Source organism: Sarcophilus harrisii, chromosome 2 (genome assembly GCF_902635505.1).
Source record: "Sarcophilus harrisii chromosome 2, mSarHar1.11, whole genome shotgun sequence".
In the NCBI taxonomy this organism is placed as follows: Eukaryota; Metazoa; Chordata; class Mammalia; order Dasyuromorphia; family Dasyuridae; genus Sarcophilus; species Sarcophilus harrisii.
Genome location: NC_045427.1, coordinates 55,833,283 through 55,857,081, shown reverse-complemented (window position 1 = coordinate 55,857,081; position 23,799 = coordinate 55,833,283). Strand labels below are relative to the sequence as shown.

Here is a 23,799-nt window from a genome sequence, read left to right as displayed (position 1 = left end):
GGGTTCGGCTTGGCGGAGGGTCGGGGTTCGTCGGGGCAGGGTTCCCTTAGCCTCAGGTGGGGGGGAGGGGGGCCGAAGGACCGGAAGCTGCGGAGGCCCGCCGGCGGGGCGGGCGCCGGGACCCATGGACGCTTCTGGTGGCGGCCTGAGTCCGGGGGTCCGTGGTGCCAGGCCGCTCCTCCCTGAGAATTCGCGGAAGGAGCTGCACGGGCCCGGGGGAGCGGACCCGAGATCTCCCCCCCCCACGGACGTCCGTGTCCGCGAACACGAGCCCCACCCACGAACATGCGTTCTTTGGGAGGAGTCCGCAGGCTTCGCCCAGGCTGGCCCGGGGCCTCTGGGCAGGGCCTGCGGGTCATTCTCCCGCGGCGGGCCGGGGGCCCGGGACAGTGAGACCCGGCCGCGGACGCCGGTGGCGTGGCGTTTAAGCGCCGCCCGCCTCGGTTTCCTTAACTACGTGGGGCTCCTCAGAACCTTCCTCCCTAGTCCTGCGAGTTACCTTAGCAAAGTACCCGGCACGCGGGAAGGGCTTAATAAACGCGCTTGTCGCTCGCGCTAGTGTCCGCTCACATGGAAACCTGTTGCTGTGCATTTTAGGGCCGGCCTGGAACCATCATTCTTAGACTAGCATCGCCTTTGTCTGGTTACTGTCCCGCCCCGCCCCCCTGTGTTGCTCCAAGCCTTCATGTTCTGTAGGTGGGCTCCCTCTGCTTCTAACTAGTCATCTTCATCCCCGTCCTTACGGCGCTACGTCAAGTCCAGTCACCCTCCGTTTGGTCCGTTAGTAGTTATTCTTCTGGCCGGTTTGGCGGAAAGGGAGTGCACTTGGATTCAGGAAAGGACTGCGTTTGAATCCTGGCTCTGAAATTTGCCCGTGTTATGATCATGGACGAGCCACTTTCATCTTTTGATTTCTTTTAAATGTTCTAGTGTTGTATCATTTTACAGAGAAGGAAACTGAGGCAAACAGGATTGAGTGATTTGAGCAGGATCTCAGGGGTACTAAGTCTCTGAGACCAGATGTGAACTCAGAAAAGGAGTTTTCCTGACACTATTGTGACACGTTGTGCCATCTCTTTGGTTTTGGTTTTGTATTATGGACTTTGGTTTGGTTTGGTTTTTTTGCAAGAAAGTTGGGGTTAAGTGACTTGCCCAGGATCCCACAGCTAGGAAGTGTTGTGTGTCTGAGGCCAGATTTGAACTCAGATCCTCCTGACTCCAAGGTACTCAATCCATCTGACCATTTAGCTGTTTTCTGTTGTGCTTTCTAGCTAATTTATTCCAGATAATTCATGAGAATTGTTTTTAGATATTTGCATTATTCATTAAAGGAAAGGAACAAGCATTTATTAACCATCTGCTATGTGGTAGGCACTAGCTAGAAACTTCACAATTATTTTATTTAATCCTCACAACAACCCTTCCCCCCAATCAGTAGTATTTTATTTTTACCAAATACATGTACAGATAATTTTCATCATTCATTCTTGTAAGACTTTGTTATTCCAAACTTTTTCTCCATTTCTCCCTTATGTCCTCCCTTTCCCAAGACAGCAGGCATTCTGATATAGGTTAAATATGTGCAGTCCTCTTAAACATGTTTCCATATGTACAACAACTCTTTTAAGGAGGCGTTTCTGTAATCCCCTTTTTCCAGCTGAGGAAACTGAGGCAGAGGATATGTTTACACTGCCAGCAAGTGCCTGAGAACAGATTTTAATTCAAGTCTTTCTGAATGCAAATAGAGCCCAGTTCGCAATCCCCTCTATCACCTTGCTGCCTCAGGTTAATTACATCCTTATTGGCTCCAGCAGTTTTTGTTCAGGGCAGTTGGGTAGTGGTCCAGATGGTGACTGCCATTTGACTCATGGGGCACCTGCTGTCCTTGTCTCTCCTTTAGTCACCCTGAAGCTCACCTGATTTAACCTGCCCCAGAGGTGCCAGGTGATTGGCAGTTGAGGATAACTGGCCCCTTTTAAAGTGTATTAAAAAGGCAAGAGTGTTGGATTTTGAATTAGGAGACTTGGATTTGAATCTTAGCTGTATTTTTTTTTTTAACAAATCTCTAAATTTCTCCATGCCAGCAATCTCTTCCTGCCTAAAACGAGAAGAATGAACTAGAGGAATCTTCCAGTTCTAAATGAGTGACTTGTAACTGAGGGTTTAGGGGAAGTTCTCCCATAAAACCAGGATAAGTCCCTGACATTGGGATAACAGGATTGGGAAATAACTAAGGTGTGCAGTTCAGTTAAGCATATTTATTAATTATTAGTAATAGTGTCTACACTCTGCTTGAAAGGGGGACAGAAAAATGATCAATAATGGATTCCCATTGCATAGGAATAAAACATGGTTCCTTTTCTCTGGATGCTCAAGGGAGCACATGCATGTATATTGGACAGTAGACCCTAGTGTGCCGGGGACAGGGGAGGGGCAGAGACAAAGGAAGACACATGAGAGAAGGAGAAAGAAAGAGGAGTGGGAATTGGGGAGGGAAGGGGGTAGGTGGCTTTAGCAGTCTGGGCCTGGAATTTTTCCTTGAGGGGGCCATTGGGACTGGGACCTATGGGACAGATTTACATTTATCTTCTGCCAAATTAGGCAGGAAAGGGTGGTATGGGCTTGAGTAGAGAGATAAGCAGCCGGAAGTTCTGGGAAAATGTGGGGTCAAAAATTACCCTTGTTTTCTTGAACTGTTGCCACCTCTTATGCCACTTCCCTTCCTGTCACTTTATCAGTCACTGTTTGAAGCTGCTTTATTTGCTACCCACGCAGAGTTGTCTCTGAGTAAATAGCTGATAGCAACTCTGAATTTTAAGTTTTGTTGTAATGCTTTGCAAAAGAAAAAAAAATCACCCATGGAAGTTGTTTTAAACATCAGAGAGAAGTCACCTTGCTGTGTAATTTTTCTTTAGTGTTGCTAATATACTATTTGAGGTGATCCATACATTTGAACCTCCATTAGTCATCTTCTAGACAGCTAGGTGGCACAGTGGTTAGAGGACTAGACCTGGCATCAGGAACACCTGAGTTCACATCCCGCTGGATGTGTGACCCAACTGGATAAGTCACCTAATGTCTGTTTCAGCTTCCTCAGCTATATATTTCCTCACCCTGTCTTGCAGGGTTGTTGTGAGGATAAAATATGGTAATGTTTGTAAAAGTATTCAGCACAGTGGCTGGTACTTAGAGATACTATATTGTGATGATGATGTGGAGGATGATGATGTCGTTGTCGTCAAGGTGACCCTGGACTCCTGATGCTTGAGTCACTAGAGCAAACATTCTGATAGATCTGATGAAACTGAAAAATCTCTGAATATGGCCATACCCAGTGAAAAATTGGGCATATTGTCTATTATGTCCAGGATCAAATTTAAAGTCCTCTGTTTTACTTTTATAACTGTTCAAATCCACACTCCCTATACTCCAATTTAATTGCCCCTTACCCTGGCCACATATTCTACTATTTAGTGAGGTGGCTTTCTTTGCTGTGCTTCCAGTAAGTCACTCCATCTCCCTATATTTTTTTCCTAGTAAATTTATTTTTAATACACATTGCTTTGTAAATCATATTGGGAGAGAAAAATCAGAGCAAAAGAGAAAAACTATGGGAGAGAAAAGAAAAAAGAAATGAATTTACATTCAGTCTCCTTAGTTCTTTTTCTGGATGCAGACGGCATTTTCTGTCCAAAGTCTATTGGGATTTCTTTGGATCACTGAACCACTGAGAAGAATCAAGTCTTTCATAGTTGATCATCGCACAGTCTTGCTGTTACTGTATACAATGTACTCCTGGTTCTGCTTGTTTTGCTTAGCATCAATTGATGTAAATCTTTCCAGGCCTCTCTAAAAATCAGCTTGTTTATTAATTTTTCTAGAACAATAGTATTCCATTACCTTAATATATCACAAGTTGTTCAGCTCAACTGAGGAGCATGTATTCATTTTCTTTGGTACCACAAAAAGAGCTGCTACAAACATTTTTACACATTTGGGTCCTTTTCCCTCCTTTATGCTTCACTACTGGGTCAAAATATATGTACAGTTTGATAGTCCTTTGGGCAAAGTTCCAAATTCCTCTCCAGAATTGTTGGGTCATTTCACAACTCCACCAACAATGCATTAATGTCTCAGTTTTCCTACATCCCCTTCAACATTTGTTATCTTTTCCTGTCATCTTAGCCAATCTGAGAGCTGTGAGGTGGTACTTCAGAGTTGTTTTAATTTGCATATCTCTAATCAATAGTGATTTATAATATTTTTCACATAATTAATTATATTAATAAATTATATTAATAATTCGTGCTGAAAATTGTCTGTTCATATTCTTTGACCATTTATCAATTGGAGAATGACTTGTAGTCTTCATAAATTTGACACAGTTCTTTATATACTTTAGAAATTAGACCCTTATCAAAAATACTGGCTATAAGAAGTTTTTCTCAGCTTTAATCTTGTTTGTCTTGGTTTTGTTTGTGCAAAACCTTTTTAATTTAATGTAATCAAAGTTGTTCATTTTGCTTTTCATAATGTTCTCTGGTTCTTCTTTGGCCATAAAGCATCTCACTATATTTTCACTGGCTCTCCTCCATACCTGAAATTCTTCCTTTTCCTTATGGAATCTGAATACACATCAAAGCATGCTATTGTTAGTGTGTGTATGTTTCTGTTTCTTTTACAGCATGGCTAATATGGAAATATTTTTACATGATTGAACATGTATAATCTATATCAAATTGCTTGCTGTCTTAGGGAGGGTGGAGCGCAGGGATACAATTTGGAACTCAAAATCTTATAAAAAAAATGAATGCTAAAGATTGTCTTTAGATGTAATTGGAAAAAAAAATTAAATTCTCCCTCTTCATTTCTGCTTCCTGGCTTCCTATAGTTTCCCAGCTAAAATCCCACCTTCTATAGGAAAACTTTGTTGCTCCTCTTCTGCCTTCTGTTGAATATCATTAATCTCTTCTGTTCTAGGCATTTCTTCTCCCTCATCACACTGTGAGTTTCTTCAGGAGAAAATTTTATTTTTCTTTGTAGCTCCCGTGTTTGGCCCAGTGGTTGGCAAATAACAGACACTTAATGTTTCTGGCATTGTCATCTCTATCCTCAACTACCCCAGCAAAGTTAGAAAAGGATTTTATCATCAAAAGGTTAGACTTGGAATTTGAATCCTTCTGGCGACATTAACAAATTAGGCTATCTGCTAAAGCACGGAAGGACTGTGATCCATATTGACAAATGGAATGGAATGACTGAGAACAATCACAGCTGAAACTCATTTTAAGATTTACAGAATATTTTAAATATTTTATCTCACTTGTTCATCTGCATTGTAGCAAGTTACTGTAGTTTCCTCATCTGTAAAATGGGGATGATTTCTCCTCTAAAACTGAAAAAGGTTCATTTGAGAGTCATCCATCAGCAGATATCTATTGAATACCTCCTTTTTGCTATGTATCAAGTGCTAGGAGATGGGAGTACAAGTAAAAAGAACGAAAATGCTAATGTAAGGAGCTTATGTTTCTAATGAAGGAGGCAAGTACATGTAAAAATATGTGCAGCATAAATTCAAAATTAATCCATACAAATAGTTTGCAAGAGAGGATACAGGTCTGTGCCAAAATGTTTGTGGCAGCTTTTTTTGTAGTGGCTAGAAACTGGAAAATGAATGGATGCCCATCAATTGGAGAATGGCCGAATACATTGTGGTATATGAATGTTAAGGAATATTATTGTTCGGTAAGAAATGACCAGCAGGATGAATATAGAGAGGCTTGGAGAGAATTACATGAACTGAATGAAATGAGCAGAACCAGGAGATCATTATATACTTCAACAACGATACTGTATGAGGATGTATTCTGATGGAAGTGGATTTCTTTGACAAAGTTAAGATGTAACTCAGTTTCAATTGATCAATGATGGGCAGAATCAGCTACACCCAGAGAAGGATCACTGGGAAATGAATGTAAATTGTTTGCATTTTTGTTTTTCTTCCCAGATTATTTTTACCTTCTGAATCCAATTCTCCCTGTGCAACAAGAGAGCTCTTCAGTTCTACACACATATATTGTATCTAGGACACACTTTAACATATTTAACATCTATAAGACTGCCTGCCATTTAGGGGAGGGGGTGGAGGGAGGGAAGGAAAAAGTCGGAACAGAAGTGAATACAAGGGATAATGTAAAAAAAAAATTTACCCAGGCATGGGTTCTGTCAATAAAAAGTTTTAATTTTTAAAAAAGAGAGAGAAAGGATACAGGTCACAGCAACAAGATTATTTGATGATCAACTGTGATGGGCGTGGCTCTTTTCAGCCATGAGGTGATTCCAAACCATTCCAGTAGAGTGGGAGGGAAAGCACCATCCGCAGACAGAATGTGGGTCAGAGTATAGTTATTTTCTTCTATTTGTTGTTGGTTGCTTATTGTTTTTTCTCTTTGATTTTTTGGACATGACAAATATGGAAATATATTTAGAAGAGTTGTGCGTGTTTAACCTATATCAAATTGCTTGCTGTCTTGGGGAGGGAGTAAGGATGAGGGAAGGAGAAAGATTTGAAACACAGGTTTTGCAAGGGTGAATGTTGAAAATTATCTTGGCATGAGTTTGGAAAAATAAAAAGGTATTTTAAAAAGAGAGAGGATATAGGCAGTCGGTAATAAAGTTTGGAAGATGGAGTATTGTGTTTGAGCAGTAAAAAGAAGACGAATTTTATTGATTGCAAAATGCAGGAGGGATAGTAATGTCCAAAGAGGCTGGACCTAATTGTGAAGGGCTTTAACGCTAAGCAGAGGAGTTTCTATCTGACCCTGGGGGTCCAGGGAAACCACTAGAGTTAATGAGTGGGGAAGTAACAGTCTTGTACTGAAGGTTACTTTATTACTTACTGGAGGAATGATGGAATGGAGTAGAGAGCCTTATGGCAGTGAGGCTGTTTGAGCAGTTTAGCAGACTACTCAGGTGGTAGCCCTGTTAGGAGCCCTAACTGGGGGAGAAATGTTGTGAAGGTAAGAAAGATTTGGCAACTGATAGGCCGTGTAGGGATGATGGAGAGGAGTTCAGGATCACCTGGAGGTTATAAATCTAGGAGCCAGGAAGGCTTGTGGTGCCCTTCAGAAAAATGGGGAAGTTTAAAAATGGGAGATGATTGGGGAATTTTGTACTTGTTGAGTTTGAGACATTTCTAAGACAAATAGTTTGAAATGTCCAATAGGCAAGTGGTGAAGGCTGTGCTTGCAAAAAATTGTGTTCCAATTTTTTTTCTCCCTCCCTTGGATGGCAAGTAATCTGATATGTGTTAAACGTGTGCAGTTCTTCTATACACATTTCCACAGCTATGCTGCACTAGAAAAATCAGATCAAAAGAGGGGAGAAAATGAGAAAGAAAACAAAATGCAAGCAAACAGCAACAAAAAAAAGTAAAAAATACTATATTGTGATCCATACTCAGTCTCCACAGTCCTCTCTCTGGGTGCAGATGACTCTCTCCATCACAAGATCATTGGAAATGGCCTGAATCACCTCTGTTGAAAAGAGCCATGGCCCTCAGAATTGATCATCACATGATCTTATTGTTGCTGTGTACCATGTTCTCTTGGTTCTACTTACTTCACTCAGTATCAGTTCATGTAAGTCTTTCCAGGTCTCTCTGAAATCATCCTGCTTATCATTTCTTACAGAACAATAAAATTCCATAACATTCATATGCCATAACTTATTCAGCCATTTTCCATCTGATGGGCATCCACTCAGTTTCCAGTTCCTTGCCACTACAAAAAGGGCTGCTATGAACATTTTTGCACATATAGATCCTTTTCCCTATTTTATGATCTCTTTGGTACATAAGCCCAGTAGAAACACTGCTGAATCAAAAGGTGTGTAGACAGACAGATAGATAGATAGATAGATAGATAGATAGATAGATAGATAGATAGATAGATAGATAGCCTTTTGGGCATAGTTCTATATTACCCTCCAAAATGGTTGGATCACTTCACAACTCCACTATTAATTAGTGTCCCAGTTTTCCCACATTCCCTCCAGCATTCATCATTATCTTTCCCTGTCATCTTAGCCAATTGATTGATATTGAAACAACAATAATGTTTTAAATAGTAGTCATTGTTGGTTGTCAGATCTCGTTATATTGACAAAATCTGATTTCAGAGATAGTCTAATATGATATATAATTGTTATAATAATGATGCTGTTTATTTTTTTAAATTTTTAATAGCTTTTTATTTACAAGTTATATGCATGGGTAATTTTATAGCATTGACAATTGCCAAACCTTTTGTTCCAATTTTTCCCCTCCTTCCCCCACCCTCTCCCCCAGATGGCAGGTTGACCAATACATGTTAAATATGTTAAAGTATAAATTAAACACAATACTAGTATACATGTCCAAATTGTTATTTTGCTGAACAAAAAGAATCGGACTCTGAAATATTGTACAATTAGCCCGTGAAGGAAATCAAAAATGCAGGCAGACAAAAATATAGGGATGGGGAATTCAATGTAATGGTTCTTAGTCATCTCCCAGAGCTCTTTGGCTGGGCGTAGCTGGTTCAGTTCATTACTGCTCCATTGGAACTGATTTGCTTCATCTCATTGCTGAAGATGGCCAGGTCCATCAGAATTGATAATGATGCAGTTTTGAGCAAATTTAAGACCCAACTATTCATTGCTGATTACTACTTCTCTTAATTTGGGAGTGCATATAAATGAGCAGGCTGTATGTGTAGCTATTATTAGTGATCCACCCACCCATGCAAGCCAATTAAATACAAACATTTATAACTTAGGAGCACTGCTTACAAAACAGGTTAGACCAGACCAGGAAAAGCTGAAACATGTCCACAACTCCATGGAAAGGCAGGCTGTAAACCTACTGTAGAAGTACTTGGGTATTTGTTTACTGACTTTTCTTTTCTTCTTAGATTTCCTGCCAAGCCTGCAAAGGTTGGTCTGAGCACAAAAGGGATATAGAAAGGAGAAAAGCCAGCAAACAGCGACCACTTTCAATAACACCTGTCCAGGAACTAGGGGCTCTATGTTCACTTTTTGCTTTCCATTTCTGAGTGTCCAAGATTGGAAAAAAACTTAGTTTAGCAATTGAATTCAAAACATTTATTGGGCACCTCTTATGGATAAGGCATCTTGCTTAGTTTTAGGGTTAAGATAAGAACCCATTATGCATTTAAGTATAATGCAAGGTAGGGAGTTTGGTGTATAATGTAAGGTAGGGAGCAGGGCAAATGAGAGACTCAGGTGGGTGCTCTGGCAAGATTGAGAAGGGAAAGAATACTTGGAACTGAGGGAATATTGAGTCACTTTTTGAGGGAAGACTAATGAGTGAAGATGAGAAGAGAGTATACTTCAATTATAGTTTGTGGTCTGGAAAAATACAAAAGATGGTAACATGAGCCTGGAGCTACAACCTAGATAGTTCAGAGGGAGGGGAATAGTATAAAATAATATAGAAAAATGGATTCAGATTAAATTAAATGGAGACATTTAAATGCCAGACTAAGGAATATCTGTGTTTTACTCAACAGGCAATAAAGATATAATGAAGGTGGCTCCATTGTTTTAACTGTATTTACAGATACTTTTGAGCAAGAAATCGTAGGAGCTATAAAAGTGAGGAAGACAATTTGCCATCAGAGTTTAGGGTCTATTAGTAGTGTTACAAGTTTGGTTGGAGTGTTAGATGGCTATATCTCAGTTGTTTGACAACACAAAGTACAAGGGGAGGAGGGAGGCAGAGGTTAAGTGGCTTGCCCAGAATCATACAGCTGGAGTCTGAGGCTGAATTCGAACCCAGATCTTCCTGAGGCCAGACCCAGTGCTGTATCATCTCACCACTTGTCATCCTTCAGTTCTTTTGGTGCCTCATGATGACACCGAGGTGACCCTGGGTTTCCCAAATCCTGCCAATGGATCCAAAAGCCTTGTGAGCCCCACCGTGCCTGAGAAGCTTTGGGATACGTCGGAGTCCAGAGACCAGTTCAGTTTGGCTAGGTTTGCTGCATGATGTTGATTTTTTTAGCTGTAACAGCTCCCAAAGTCATTCTAGTGCAGCTGTAGGCAAGTCATGGCTTGTGTAGTGGAATGGATACCCCCCTACCCTCATGAAATCTCAGTGTTTAAGCACACAGACGATTGAAAAGGAAAATAGGCAAAGCCATGGAATTTCCTCATTTCATAAAAATTCATTTGTGATTAACAGATATCTGGATATGGGTGATGAAGCAGAGGACAATGTCCTGCTGCACCTTCTCCCCCCTACGGCTCTGTCCAAACTGGGAGCCCCAGATTGTAATGAGCAGAAAGTTGGCCTCGGAGCCGGGAGCACCTCCCTCCAGGGTCTGACTTCTTGATGCGCTAGCAGTTCTGAGCCCATAGGCTGTTCTGGAAGTTACACGTTATTAAAGCTGAAATCATCACGAAGGTTTCTTAAACATCCTTTATAAATTGCTGTCAATATACCAACTTGAATTGCTAAAGGGAGTCTGTGCATTTGGGAGTATTATCAGTGAAATAGCACATCTGATTCCTATTCTGATTTAATGGCTAGATGATTGGTTCTCAAAATGTAATCTGGGGCCCCTGAGAGTCCTCAAGACTTTAGAAAGGGTTTTGGGGCCAAAACTTTTTATGATAATAAGATCTTATTTGCCTATACTCCTCCCTTTTCCAATTGCATTTCTGTGTGAGGTTAGATTTTCTTCAACCAAAACAATATATTGCAACAGATTGAATACAAAAGCAGATATGAGAATCCAGCTTTTTTCTATTAAACCAGGCATTAAAGAGAAACAATGCCATTTTCACTAAATTTTGTCTTAGAAGTTAATTTTTTTCTTTAAAATATTATATATATACACATATAAATTGTATATCATAATAAATATTTAAGATTTACTAGTTTTAATTTCTGAATATCTATAAATATAAACCCACACAAACAAAAGCTCACTGGGTATAAATCAATTATTATTTTCATGACACCTTTATGCTCTTAAAATCTTATTGAGAGCTATCGGGGTCCTCAAACTTTTTAAATAGGGGGCCAGTTCACTGTCCCTCAGACTGTTGGAGGGCCGGACTATAGCAAAAACAAAAACTTTGTTTTGTGGGCTTTTACATAAAGAAACTTCATAGTCCTGGGTGAGGGGGATAATTGTCCTCAGCTGCCGCACGTGGCCCTTGGGCCATAGTTTGAAGACCCCTGGAGTATTCTGCTATAACATACTAAAAGTAAAATGTCATTACGAGGAACATGACAGTAAACAGGTCTGCAGAATTATACTACCACAGGAATCTTGTTAATAAAAACCTATTCAGAGGAATTACACATGTTAAACATATATATATTGGATCATTTGCCATCTGGGGGAGCAAGTGGGGAGAAGGGAGGGGGAACAATTAGGACACAGGGATGAATGTTAAAAATTATCCATGTATATATTTTGAAAATAAAAAGTTTTAATAAAAAAAATAATCTCTTCATCAGACCAATCTTCCTTGACCATGACATTGATCATGTCATTCACAGAAACCTTTCTTTTGTGTATAGGACAAGCTCTTTAATCTGATGTTCAAAGTTCTCACAATCTGGCCCCTTCTGACCTCTCCAGCTTTATTTTTTTCTCTTAGCTTTATGGAGCACTGCCAGCCTGGTCAGTTCTCTGGGCCTAGAACACATTTGGCACTTTGCTACCCTTCACATTTTTGGTAAGGAAACATGATATGGAAGAGTGCTGAGCTGGAGGTTTGGGATTTTAGGGGTAAGGCCCAGGCACAGCACTTACCAGCCTGGTGATCCTAGGCAAGTCATTTGATTGGGCTGAGTCTTATTGTCCCCTAAAATGGTCTCTAGAGTTCTTCATAGATCTAAAAGTCTGTGATCTATATATCTAACTGCAAAATTCAAATTTTCCCTTTTAAATTTAGTCTTTCCTAAAATATTTAGAGAAATGTACTTTAGAGCATTATAATTATTAACTCATATGGTATGCCATTTATCTATGTTTTCTCCATCATTTTCCCAGTAGTTTATATTGATATAATAATTCATGTTTGTGTGATGCTTTCAGGTTTACATAGTGCTTTCTTCTCAGCAGTCCCATGAGGCTTGTAGTACAGGTGTTAGAGAGGAGCAAACAGACTCAAGAAGTTGCTAAATGATTTGCCCACAATTACACAATTAGTATCAGAGTCACTACCCAATCCCAGGTGTTATGATTTGAGTCCAAAGGCCGTTCCCCTATTCGGGGCTGTTCATAAAATGTTTTAATTTTACCATGCTGTGAACTGATGCTGAGTGAAATGAGCAGAACCAGAAGATCATTATATACCTCAAAAACAATACTGTATGAAGATGTATTCTGATGGAAGTGGATTTCTTCGACAAAGAGAAGATCTAGCTCAGTTTCAATTGATCAAGGATGGACAGAAGCAGCTACACCCAAAGAAAGAACACTAGGAAATGAATGTAAACTGCTGCATTTTTGTTCATCTTCCCGGGTTATTTATACCTTCTAAATCCAATTCTCCCTGAACAACAAGAGAACTGTTCAGTTCTGTACATATATATTGTATCCAAGATCTACTGTAATCTATTTAACATGTATAGGACTGCTTGCCGTCTGGGGGAGGGGGTGGAGGGAGGGAAGGGAAAAATCAGAACAGAAGTGAGTGCAAGGGATAATGTTGTAAAAAAATTACCCTGGCATGGGTTCTGTCAATAAAACGTTATTAAAAAAAATTTTTTTTACCATGCTGCACTGTGAATATTTGGAAGGATATAGAGAGGCTATAGAGATGAGAAGCTGTGGATGGCTTGTTCTCTGCACTGTGGGAGAGAATATTACTTAAACCTGTGAAATTATGATTCTGTCGCATGGGGAATGATGTCATCTGATAGCAGATGATGTCAGGTTCATTCTTCATCTAATCTATACCTAAATCAATTAATCAACAGGCATTTATTGAGCACCTACTGTGTGCCAGAGGTTAATGTTTATATACCTAGTATATCCTTGCAAGCATATTGGATGAAAGTCTAATTGTTGCTTGTATTGTCTAATACCAATCTCCATCCAACTTTAGATAAAGCCTCCTTAATTGGGAATGACATTTTGAAGTTTGGCTGTCCCTTGCAGCCTCTGACAGTGGAGATGCACATGGGGGTTCCTTATGTGCAATTCAGGTATAACTCAGAAGATTGCAAACGATCAGCTGTTGTGTATTGGGTGTCAGTGTTTACAATTGCAGTGAGACTCTCTCCTCCCTCAGAAGGAAAGCATCTCAGGGTAGAAGTAAGCAGTTTTTTAAAGTTGCTTGAGTGGAAAGAATACCTAACTTGGCTTGTGTGATGGAGGCTTCTGAGAAGGATGATTGTGCAGGTTGGGAACCGGGCCGCCTGGGAGCAAAGCTGGTGCACTCTGCAGAAATTAGGGCAGGAAGGCATGTGCAGCAGAATGTGCCTCTATTGGGAGTGCCTGCCAAGGATTAAGGCAGTTTGTGTAATGAGGGAGTAAATTAATTGTTAGTGGGACTCCACCCCCTTGCCCCCAGCCTTCCCCACAATGCCAATGAGCCACGATGAAAGGTGATAAGATGGATTTCACTTCCTACAGTACGTATGCATTGTGTCTTCTGAAGGCCCTCCGGGGTTCTGTTGTCAATGGAGGTCACCAGGGAAGGGGGCCCAGAATTATTGAGATAATGGGACATCCTGTCTCTCACCTCCGTCCTTTCCATTTACCAATACTATTATTGCTGTTAATATCAACATTCTGGCAATGATGCTATATATCTGTGAATATGACTTGGAATAATGAATGCCATTGTTTCTGAAGAATTAAGGTTTCAGGTTATCTAAAGGGGAATGGAGAGATAGGTGGTAGATGTGAGCAGCCTTCAGCACTTACCACTGAAAAGTTCCTTGGTAGAAAGGCCATAAAGGGTATCCGTTGGGAGATCTGTGAGCTGGTCATATTAAGATGGCTGTTCACAAGAGAGGTAGAGGAAGGCCTTTGGAGGAGAGGATCAGAAATCATTTATGGAAAGTGTGAGTGGCTACACGAGGCACTCACACGTGGGAGATCTGGACCTGCATCTCTGCTGATGTGGTATGATCCCCAAATAGACATTACACATCACAGAATATTGTATTCTGTAAAAACTCGTAGTTCAGCATCATGCAGAGGGCAGTGGGAGTGAGGACTCTAGTGTGAGGATGACTCCTAGCTTACATAATGATTTAAGGCTTTAAAAATAGCATTCCTCATGATAACCCTGTGTGTGCAGAATACTGTTGTATCCTTTTTATAAATGGGGAACCTGAGGCACAGAGGTAAAGTGGTTTGTCCAGGGTTACTCGGCTAGTAAGTGTCTGGGTCAGGGTTTGAATTCAAGTCTACTGAATCCAGATCTTTTCCCCACTGCGCTCTCTATGTAATTTCATTTGTGGCTTTCCCTGGGAGGCTGTAATTTGTAATTAGTCTGAAAGCCCAGAAGTTTTCTTTCTTCTGCTGAGTGAGTCATTTTCCCAGGCAGACAGTGTTTTAGGGCTATTCAACTTTTGGTTGAAACAAAAGCTTCCTGTCCCAGAAGTGTCTGTGTGAATAGGTCTTTATCACCTCTGTCTGCTACCATGTATGTGCTAGACTGACCTTCTCAGTGACAAAATGTATTTTCTATTGCTCAAAGATGCCTTGTGGGATATATTTGAAAATCTAGGGATTTCAAAATGGACTTTGAAGTAATTTTTGGTGCAGTTTTTGGTCAACCAAAAGGAGGGAATGCTCATTAGCTTTCATTATAAAATTAATATTAACAAAAGAAGAAAGAGGGGAGAAGGATAAAGGAGAAAATAAGATACTGTTGGTGTAGTCCACAAACCTTACATATACTTTATAGTGAGAGAGGAATCAAATTGAGTATTTTGAAGCTCAAAGTTTTATTAAAATTTTATTTTAACATTTTAAATAAATTTTATTTATAATAAATTATAAACATTCATGATAATATTTATAATAAAACTTGAAAAGAAAATGAATATTTAAATAGATATTTGGAATAGAAACAGTCAAATCTTTGCTCTTATCTTTATTTCTCCCTTGATAGGTTTTTTTCTTCAAAACTCAAATGTAGTATGATCTGACTTCCTCGCAAGATCTCTTATTCAACTTAATTGCTTATAAATTTCCTAGCTTTCATCATCAATTAACAAGCTAAATCAGGGTTAGAAAAATAAGTATAATGATCAAGAGACCCAAATCTATGTCACATAGATACAGAGTTTAAGGTACCAAGGTTGTTTATTTTAGAATAAGTAGCCTTAGGAGGGACCAGCCCACTGTTTTCAAATATTTGAAGGATGTTCCATGGAGGAAGGATTAGCTGTTTTCTGTATGACTCCACAGAGCAGAATGGTGACCACAGGGAGACAAATTACAGGAAAGTGTAAGGAATGGCCATCTAACCATTAGAGCTGCCCAGCTGTTCAATGAGCTCCCTAGTGAGATACTGAATGTCTTGCTTCTTGCAAATGGTTCTGGACAATCATTGGTTGAGGATGTTTCAGTAGATATTCTGCACCAAGTAGGAGTTGTCTAAGAATATTTTTGTGACATTTTTTCAGTAGTTTATTATGGGGCCTTAGACAGATTGAGTATGTGTTGGCCAAATACTAATCTAGCTTCATTTGGAAAACTTATTATCGCTGTTAACTACAAGGTGACCAATCTCTCTGCCAAAGCAACTTTTCAGGGAGACCAAAGTTGTAGAGAGGTTGCTGTCTGCAGTTGGGGGTGGAGAGAGGAGGTAATGCTCTCAATGACAAAGTCATAAATCCCAGTTTTCCTTCCCATAAATTCCAGCTAACTTCATTTCCCACCAGCTATGTTTGCTTCGTTTAGATGCCAGGAACATCATGCTTCCCCCAGCATAAATTTAATTTAGCTTTCATACTCTTTCCTTTGATTCAAATTTTTTTTGCTAACTTCATTTTGTCAACTGTGCTGCTTGATTTCATCATGGCCTAGGAGCTGAGACCCTCTAGCATCCAACATCTCTTTGACAGCAGGGGCTGTCTTTTTCTTATTTACATCCTCAGCACTTAGCACAATGCCTGGCACATAGTAGGAGCTTAATAAATATTTATTGACTATGACTGTGAAGCAAATTTCATAGTAACATTGTAGTCTATTAATAGGATTTGGATTCTTCTAAAACTCAGATCATTAAACCCAAATAATTCCTATGGAAGCTTAACTAGCTTTCTTTTTTCCTCATCTGCAGACTTTTAAAAATTATTTCTTTCTCAGTCAGCAAAAATCTATCTTCTCTCCTTCCCATCTCCTCCCTTCCCTTATCCCCCACTGAGAAAGAAAGAAAAACAAAACCTCTGCTGCAAACACAGGCAAGCAAAATCAATTCCCTTATTGGCCATGGCCTCCCTGCCCCCCAAATCAGTCTCAGTTTGTTCTCTAGGTCAGTCACTTCTATCTAGAAGAGGACACTATGGTTCATCATTAATTCTATGTAATCACAGCTGGTCATTGTGTTGATCAGAATTACTAAGTTTCTCAAAGATGTTTTATCTTTTTAATTAGGTGATTATTATATAAGTTGTTTTCTTGCCTCCACTCATTCATCAGTTTGTACAAGCCTTCCGCGTTTTTCTAAACCATCCCTTTTATCATTTGTTATAAACCAGTTAGATCATAAAAAATTGGGCTTCATCCAGTCAATTTGTTCTCATCTCCAGTGAAACCAGGCAATAGTTTATGAATTAAGGCTCCAGTGGCACAGCTGTGTACAATGTGTGTGTGTGTGTGTTTTGTGCATTTTAATTCCTATGAGAGCCTCTATGACTTTGGGGAGAATGAGTCAGGTATTGTTGGCTGACTATTATTATTCTCTTCCTTGAGATATACTGATATAATATTCCTGCCTTGATGATTTTTTTTTTATGGAGCTAACTAGTTAGATCAAAATAAACGAGGTAAATCGGGGCGCAACAAGGAAATCAGGACCAGATATAAGATGAAAATAAGAATTGTCACTTTGAATGTTAGAGACAATTTTCTCTCTCTGACTCTTGTTTCCTATTTCAGCTCACAGTAGAGGAGGAATGATTGTGAACAGTCTCACGCTGTGTTACCAAGGCAAAGTTATCCTGGCTCCTATGGTTCGAGTAGGGACTCTTCCCATGCGTCTTTTGGCCTTGGATTATGGAGCTGACATAGTCTACTGTGAGGTAAGAAAACTCCAGAATTTCTGAGAGAGGTTTTCCCATGGTGGTTCTCCCCAAGGTATGAGAAGATTCACCAAAGCCCTTGGACTCATTTTTCAGAGACCTCCTGGAGCCACACAGAAGAAAGAAATGTATATTTAATATAGAGGCACACATGCACCCACATGATTTTCCTGAATGAATAGTGTTGACTAAGGAGATCTCATCATTGGGAGCCTGGCATTATTGGGTACTCACCATTGAGAGCCTGGCATTACTGGGTGCTTGGTGTTGAGAGCCTGCCATTACTGGGTACTCAGAAGCAAGAGCCTGGCATTACGGGTACCAGGTAGTCTCGGGGCTCTGGCCTACTCTGTCCTTTGTAGGCATGCTGTGAAGCCAAAGGGAAATGCGTGACCACCTGGTTGGAAGTCTTTTTTCCCTCTTGGAGACTCTCAGCCCCAGAAAAGGAGGTTGACCTGGGAACCTGGCTCTGGTCAGATCTGCCTTGGTGAGGAGGATACATAGATATGTTCTGGAATGGCTTTGGGTCTGAGAGACTAGAAATCAGAAGTGGGCCTGAAGGCTGAGGTCGGCCCCCACACTAATCTAGGGCCATGGGGTCCCGCAGGAGATGAAAGGATTTTGCCTGAAGTTAGGCCAGATGTAAGTTGCTTAGTCTCACTTTGCCTCAGTTCCCTCTTTTATAAAGTGAGGAGGTCCGACTAGATGAGGTCCAAATTCTGTGATTTAGATCAAGTCCATGTGTGCATTAATTTGAACACTCTTAACAAAAACATCCCGTTTGCTTCCATGACACTTTTTCCTTCTCCCTTGTAGAGTTTGTGTGTTCCTTGTTCATTTTTCAACAGTTATTCTACTTTCTTCACATTGCACTTCATCTATGTTTTCCCTCATTTGGTTTAGATTCCTCCTTTATTAATGTCCTTGGCACTTAGGAGAGAGACAAAAATGAAACGGGCCGTATCCTTGAAGAACATACATTTTGGCCAGGAGAAACAATATATATGTAGAATATTCCACACAAAATCTATACAAGTAATTTCTGAGAGGAGGGAGGCTAGCTGCTGTAGGGATCAGGATACATTTCTTGTACAACAAGGCTTTTCAGATAGAATTAGAGAGAGCAGGAGGTGAAGGTCAAGATGAGGTGCACTTCCTGTTGGGGATGACCTGAACACAGCCTTAGGTAGAAAGTAGATGAAGGAGAGTTGATAACCAGTGCCTGGGAAGGCAGAATGGAGTTTAGGAGCCAAGCAGAGGAGTGTGTGTCTTACCCTAGAAGAAAGGCAGACTATTGGGATTTTTGAGTAAGGATGACATTGACTGACTTAGGCTTTAGGAATATTAACTTTGTAACTGTGTGGATGGATGTAGAAAGGAGAAACTTGAAGCAGGGAGTCCAAGTAGGAGACTGCTGGAACAATCCAGAGAAGTGGTGATAAAGGCCTAATCCAGGATGGCGCCCTCGGGGGAAGATAAGGGGACAGATTCCAGGTAAATTGTGGAAACCCCAAGTGCCAACTGATTGGATGTTAAATGGGAGTGGGAGGAAAGTTTCCCTGAGTGACTATTTCCAAGAGGACTCTGACATCAGAGAGGGGACGCCATGACATACAAGGGAACTGGATTTCAGTCAGGGAGACTGAGCAAGGTCCCCTGCCTCACTTTCCCCTTCAGAGCCTTTGAGTCCAGTGGCCCGCTACATGACTGGGGATGGCCCTGGATGCAGTGGGAGTCCTTGGTCTTTTAAGCTAAGGTTTCTGACAGATCTCCGTTTGACTGAGGCTGCAACCATTCAGCGATTAAGGTTAGGTAGCAACTGAGGCAAAGAATCTCCTCTTCAGCTTAGTCCAAAAAAATCTAAATAAATAACTGATGAATGAATCTAAGAGGGGAAGACCCTCTGGGTTTCTGCCAAAGCAGAAATGATTGCTATTTACATTCAATCTGAGTCAGTCAGGACCCTATGGTCCTATGACCAAATGGGGCTTCCTGTAGGACTGATTGTGACCAATTAGAATCAGATTGGTTTTGGTTTAAGGCATGATTCTTAAGAAATCTAGCCAAATAAACCCCAAGATATCTTGGGAGAATTCAGAGGTGCAAAAGAGAAAAAGTGTTTTTAAGAGCATCTGTAGGTAAGAGTATGATACCCTATGTGGATAGAGGGAGAGAAGGAAGACCAAGAACAAGTGGTGGTAGGAAGGAAGAGAATGAGCAATAATATAAAATACCAGGAGCGGCCATGCAGTCCGGGAGAAAGAGGACCAGGAGAGAGTGATGATAGGAGAGGAGAGAGCTGCAATATAAAACACTGCACAATGGAGGAGGACTCGGAAAAGACCATCTATTTGATGTGGCCATTAGTTGATCATGGAGAGAACAGTTTCAAATGACAGATGAGATAAAAAACCAGATTTTAAGGGGTGGTAAGATGAGTGTGAGTGGAGAAGATAGAGGCAGTTCATGTAGAACAGTTTTTCTAGGCATTTGCCTTTGAGAGGGAAGAAAGATACTGGATGATGACTTGTGGGGATGGTAAAATCAAGAGATGATTTTTTTTAAAGATGAGTGGCAATGTTTGTAAATAGTAGATGAGAAGAGTTTGCTAAATAAAAATACCTGAAGATGATCCAGAACAAACTCTCAGAAGAGAGTATATCAGTACCAAGCCAGAAACAGAATCGCTTCCATTTGAATTGTCCCAGGAAGATTTTGAAGATCAGGTACCAGGCACTGAGCTCCTTTCTGGAAGTAAACTGCCAAGTGTTCCAACTACCGCAGAGAGCACAACTCCATTGGGCTGATCATATTGTTCGAATGTCAAATGTATGCTTGCCCAAAAAAGATTATTTTATGGAGAACTCACACAGGGCAAGGGTTCACCAAGTGATTAGAAAAAACGATTCAAGGATCTTCTCAAAATCTCTCTTAAGAATGTTACAATCGATTGTATGACACAGGAGGCACTGGGACAGTACTGCCCAGCATGATGTGCCCTCATCAGAGAAGGTACTGTGTGTGCTCTATGGGCAAAGCAGAATTGAATTAGCTCAGAGGAAAATTAGAGGAGCCCCCAAATGTTCACATGAACTATTGGTATCTGACCTGTGGCAGAGCATTCCAAGGTTGTGTTGGTCTGATTGGCCACAGTTGGACATGCTGCACCTGGACTCTAACATAGTGATGACGTTTTGGTCCTCTTCAAGTACAAAGGACACCAGCCAACCAACGCGGAAGAGATGGGAGAGAGTAGAATCGGGGTACTAGTAGAGGGTATGGCATTTGGTATTTGTCTAACATAATTTCTGGGTAATTTAATAATTTTATTAATAATGCCAGCATCCTGATAAAAGGGCATCATTTGGCTTTTCCCTCTTAGACCAAAGACAATCAAGGCAGTGAACTCCTAAGTTTTATGCCCTTCAAAAGTAGATGTTGTCTAGGGTGGCAGTTAACTCCAAGTGGTTAACAATTAATGAGAAGAGTAAATATTACTGTGAGGCGCTGAGCCTGAGCTTTGATTAAGCCATTTACATCTAAGTTAGCCCCAGTTTTGAGCAGTCTAGTCAAAAAATTTATCCCTACCCAAACCTGAGCAGAACACTTTGGGTGGGTTCTGAACAAAAGTTAGTCCAGTTAATTTTCAGTAGTGTCCTTTCAGAAATCAAACGTTTAAAATCAAGACACTAGAAAAAGAAGGGAATTCTGGATGTCCCCAGATCATTGGTTATTATCATTTTGTTCAAAGGGAAAGGATCACTACAACCTCAGAAACAAAGTAAAGGCCAATGGAGTGGGGGATGCCAGTGAAGTCATTTAGGGTTAGAACTCGGGAGCAGAGGGGGCTGGTTCAGTGGAAGGGAGGAGGCCCTGAGAGGAAAGTTTGAAGCAGGTGCTGAGGTGGGGGGGAGAGAGAGCCTGTCAGTGAAGACTAAGGCATCAGGGAGGCCCAGCCAGGATCGGGGAGCCTCAGTCCATAGTAGTTCTCAGGGACAGCACAGGTCCTTCTTCCATCATGTTCCACAGGAAGTTTTACACAGGAAGGAGAGAGGATCTGTGGTTGTAATGAACCTGGGCTGGGTTTTAAAAGGGGATGACTGGAGGCAAGACCAGCCTCCCCAGTAAAGGGCAGGGGTAACTAGATGAGAGAAGAGTTCTTGCCAGAAGCATTTGTGGGTAAGGAAGAAATAGCAGTCTCTTGGATAAAGAAGGTAGAATGAAGATGTGGATCTTGGGAGCTAAGTTTTGTGAGGGTCATCAAAATGTAAATGGAAGTCCCTGTGTGTGAAGGCAGGGGTGGGGAGAAGAGGAAGACCTTATTTCTTTACATTTCCTGTTTCTCATTTCTTGGGGCACAGTAATATTCCATTACATTCACATAGCACAGTTTGTGTCACCCCTCCCAGATTATTCAACACATGGGTTGCTACCAGCTTTTGTTTACACAAAAGTGTGTATTTTATGCTTTCAAACTCTAGCTGCTCCTGTGCAAGTTAACCAGGAGGGCAAAGCTGAATACTTTTTTTCCGATAGTGTAATTCTCCATGTTTCAAGATGAGAGAGAGAGAGAGAGAGAGTGTAAACCTATCTAGACCTGTATACATACATAAGTACACATGAGTGCGTGGAGTATGGGTGTACTAGTATGTATATATACACACTCATGTGCAAGCATTTTTTTGATGTGTGTATAAGTATATCTGAATACCTATACATATGTGCACATATACATTTGCATGACTACATGTGTATATATATGTATAGATGATTGTAGAGTTCTTCTGTACGTATATTCATATACCTGGATGTATAGAGAATGTGTATGTGTTAAGTTAGCCTGGCATAAGTGACAGAAACATATCCTCAAGAGTCAGGAAAGCCTAAATTCTGCTCTTAACTGTCACATTGACTGTATAGTCCCAGAAAAGTCAATAATTTCTCATTGCTCCAGACTACTCATGCCTGTCAGCATTGGTAGTAGGGTTTTCCCCAATGCAGTCCCTTATATCACTGAAATCCCCGTATTAAAAAGAAAGAGTGTTAGTAAATGCTTGATACCTTTTCAGGACCCATGAGAAGATTTTGGTTATTATTATAATTGTATTAACTAATATTAATTTAGCTAGTCTAGTATTAATACTAGAAAGAATAAGTGGATCAATTAACATAAAAAATTACTTTGAAACAAAGAATTTTATCCTATTTTGATTTCCTCTGCCTTGTGAATTAAGGAAAAAATGTTCTGTTTTGATTCCTCTCAGGTTGGTCTTTCAAAGTTTTCTTAATTTCCAGCCTTTTGGGTATTAATATACAGGACAAAAAAACAATGTCTTAGCTTATTTGTGTCTGTTGACATTTTCTTAGTGTTTGAAGCATTTTCCCTTGAGCATCAAAGAAGTTGGAAACTTATAGGAAAGAAGCTTCTCCACTGAAATGACAAGGAGAAACACTATCGTACTCCCTGTTGAATAGGGCCATGCTGTAGAGGAGTCCTTGCTAGTGTTGGTAGTAACAAAGAAGATTTTTGAAAGCTCAGTTCTGATGAGAATTTTTTTTTTTTTCAGGATTTTTTTTCCATTTTAAAAATTGTGGTCTAATATAAGTTCAATTCAGTTTCTTTCATGCTCTTTACCAGTCACTTTTTAGGGGGTTGAAGATGTATGGTTTTAATTAAAGAAAAACAGTTTTTAAAGTTATAGGCTAGAGACCTCCACATGGCAGAGTGAATAGGACTTGCATACAACCACTCTGACAGTTCCGAATAAGAAGAGCACCAGGCTGAGAGAGGACCACGTAATCTGAGGGCCTTTCTTCCAGTCCGAGGTGCCACAAGGAGATAGCCGGAGGCTTGCAAGCACTTCGAGAAGGGGTCCAGCCGGGAAAGGCTGCCCCAAGGGCAGGAGCTCGAACGCCGATCTGGGAAAGGACCGGAAGCAGGCGAGGGAATCTCGGAGCCTGCGGCGGCCTCACTCCGACCTCAAACCGGGATTAGGGGCCCTCGGGGCTTGGGTTCAGAGAGTCCCTGCCTGAGCTTGCCCTGAGGTCCCTGAAGAACTCACCACTTACAAGGAAGAGACTCTGAGGGACCCCGGAGGGATGTATCGGGACCCAAGTAGGCCCCGCCGCTCCTTCCCACGCCCTACACCTGCCCCTGACTCGGATCCGTTCTTGTACCGCGACTGGGAAAATAAGTAAGCAAGGGAACGTGGTGATAAAGAAACCCCGGGGATCCCGGCTGCCCGAGAAGGGAGAGAGAGCCTCCGCCTGTGAGCGCTACGTGGTGATTACGCCCCGAGGGGGCAGTAACTGAGAGCCCGAGAGCGGCAGGGAGGGGGAACCACACCCGAAAAGGGAGCGGGACGCAGGGGAGCTGCTTGTCCCCCACCCCCCCGGGGGTGCGAGAAAACACAGGCGCGGGGGGAGCCTGGGACAAGGAGCTGCTCCGCAGAGCTCGCTTTCACTCCCAGCAGAGGCCCTGTCCGCGCACGGACTCGGGGCCGCGGCACCAA

General features: G+C 41.1%; 1 protein-coding gene across 3 annotated transcripts in view; it reads left to right on the top strand.

Moving 5' to 3' along the window:
• Positions 1–23,799, top strand: part of DUS2 (dihydrouridine synthase 2) — a 61,086-nt gene that overhangs the window by 239 nt on the left and 37,048 nt on the right. For 2 of the 3 annotated variants that reach the window (XR_004231644.1, XM_031950228.1), the window contains exon 2: positions 17,145–17,287. Coding sequence is in view for 1 of the 3 variants with exons in the window: in XM_031950228.1 (XP_031806088.1) it covers positions 17,162–17,287 (126 nt within the window). In the remaining 2 variants the exon portion in view is untranslated. Of the gene's footprint in view, positions 1–17,144; positions 17,288–22,932; positions 23,482–23,799 lie in introns of those variants that run through there. The other variant, XM_031950230.1, reaches the window with a different exon arrangement.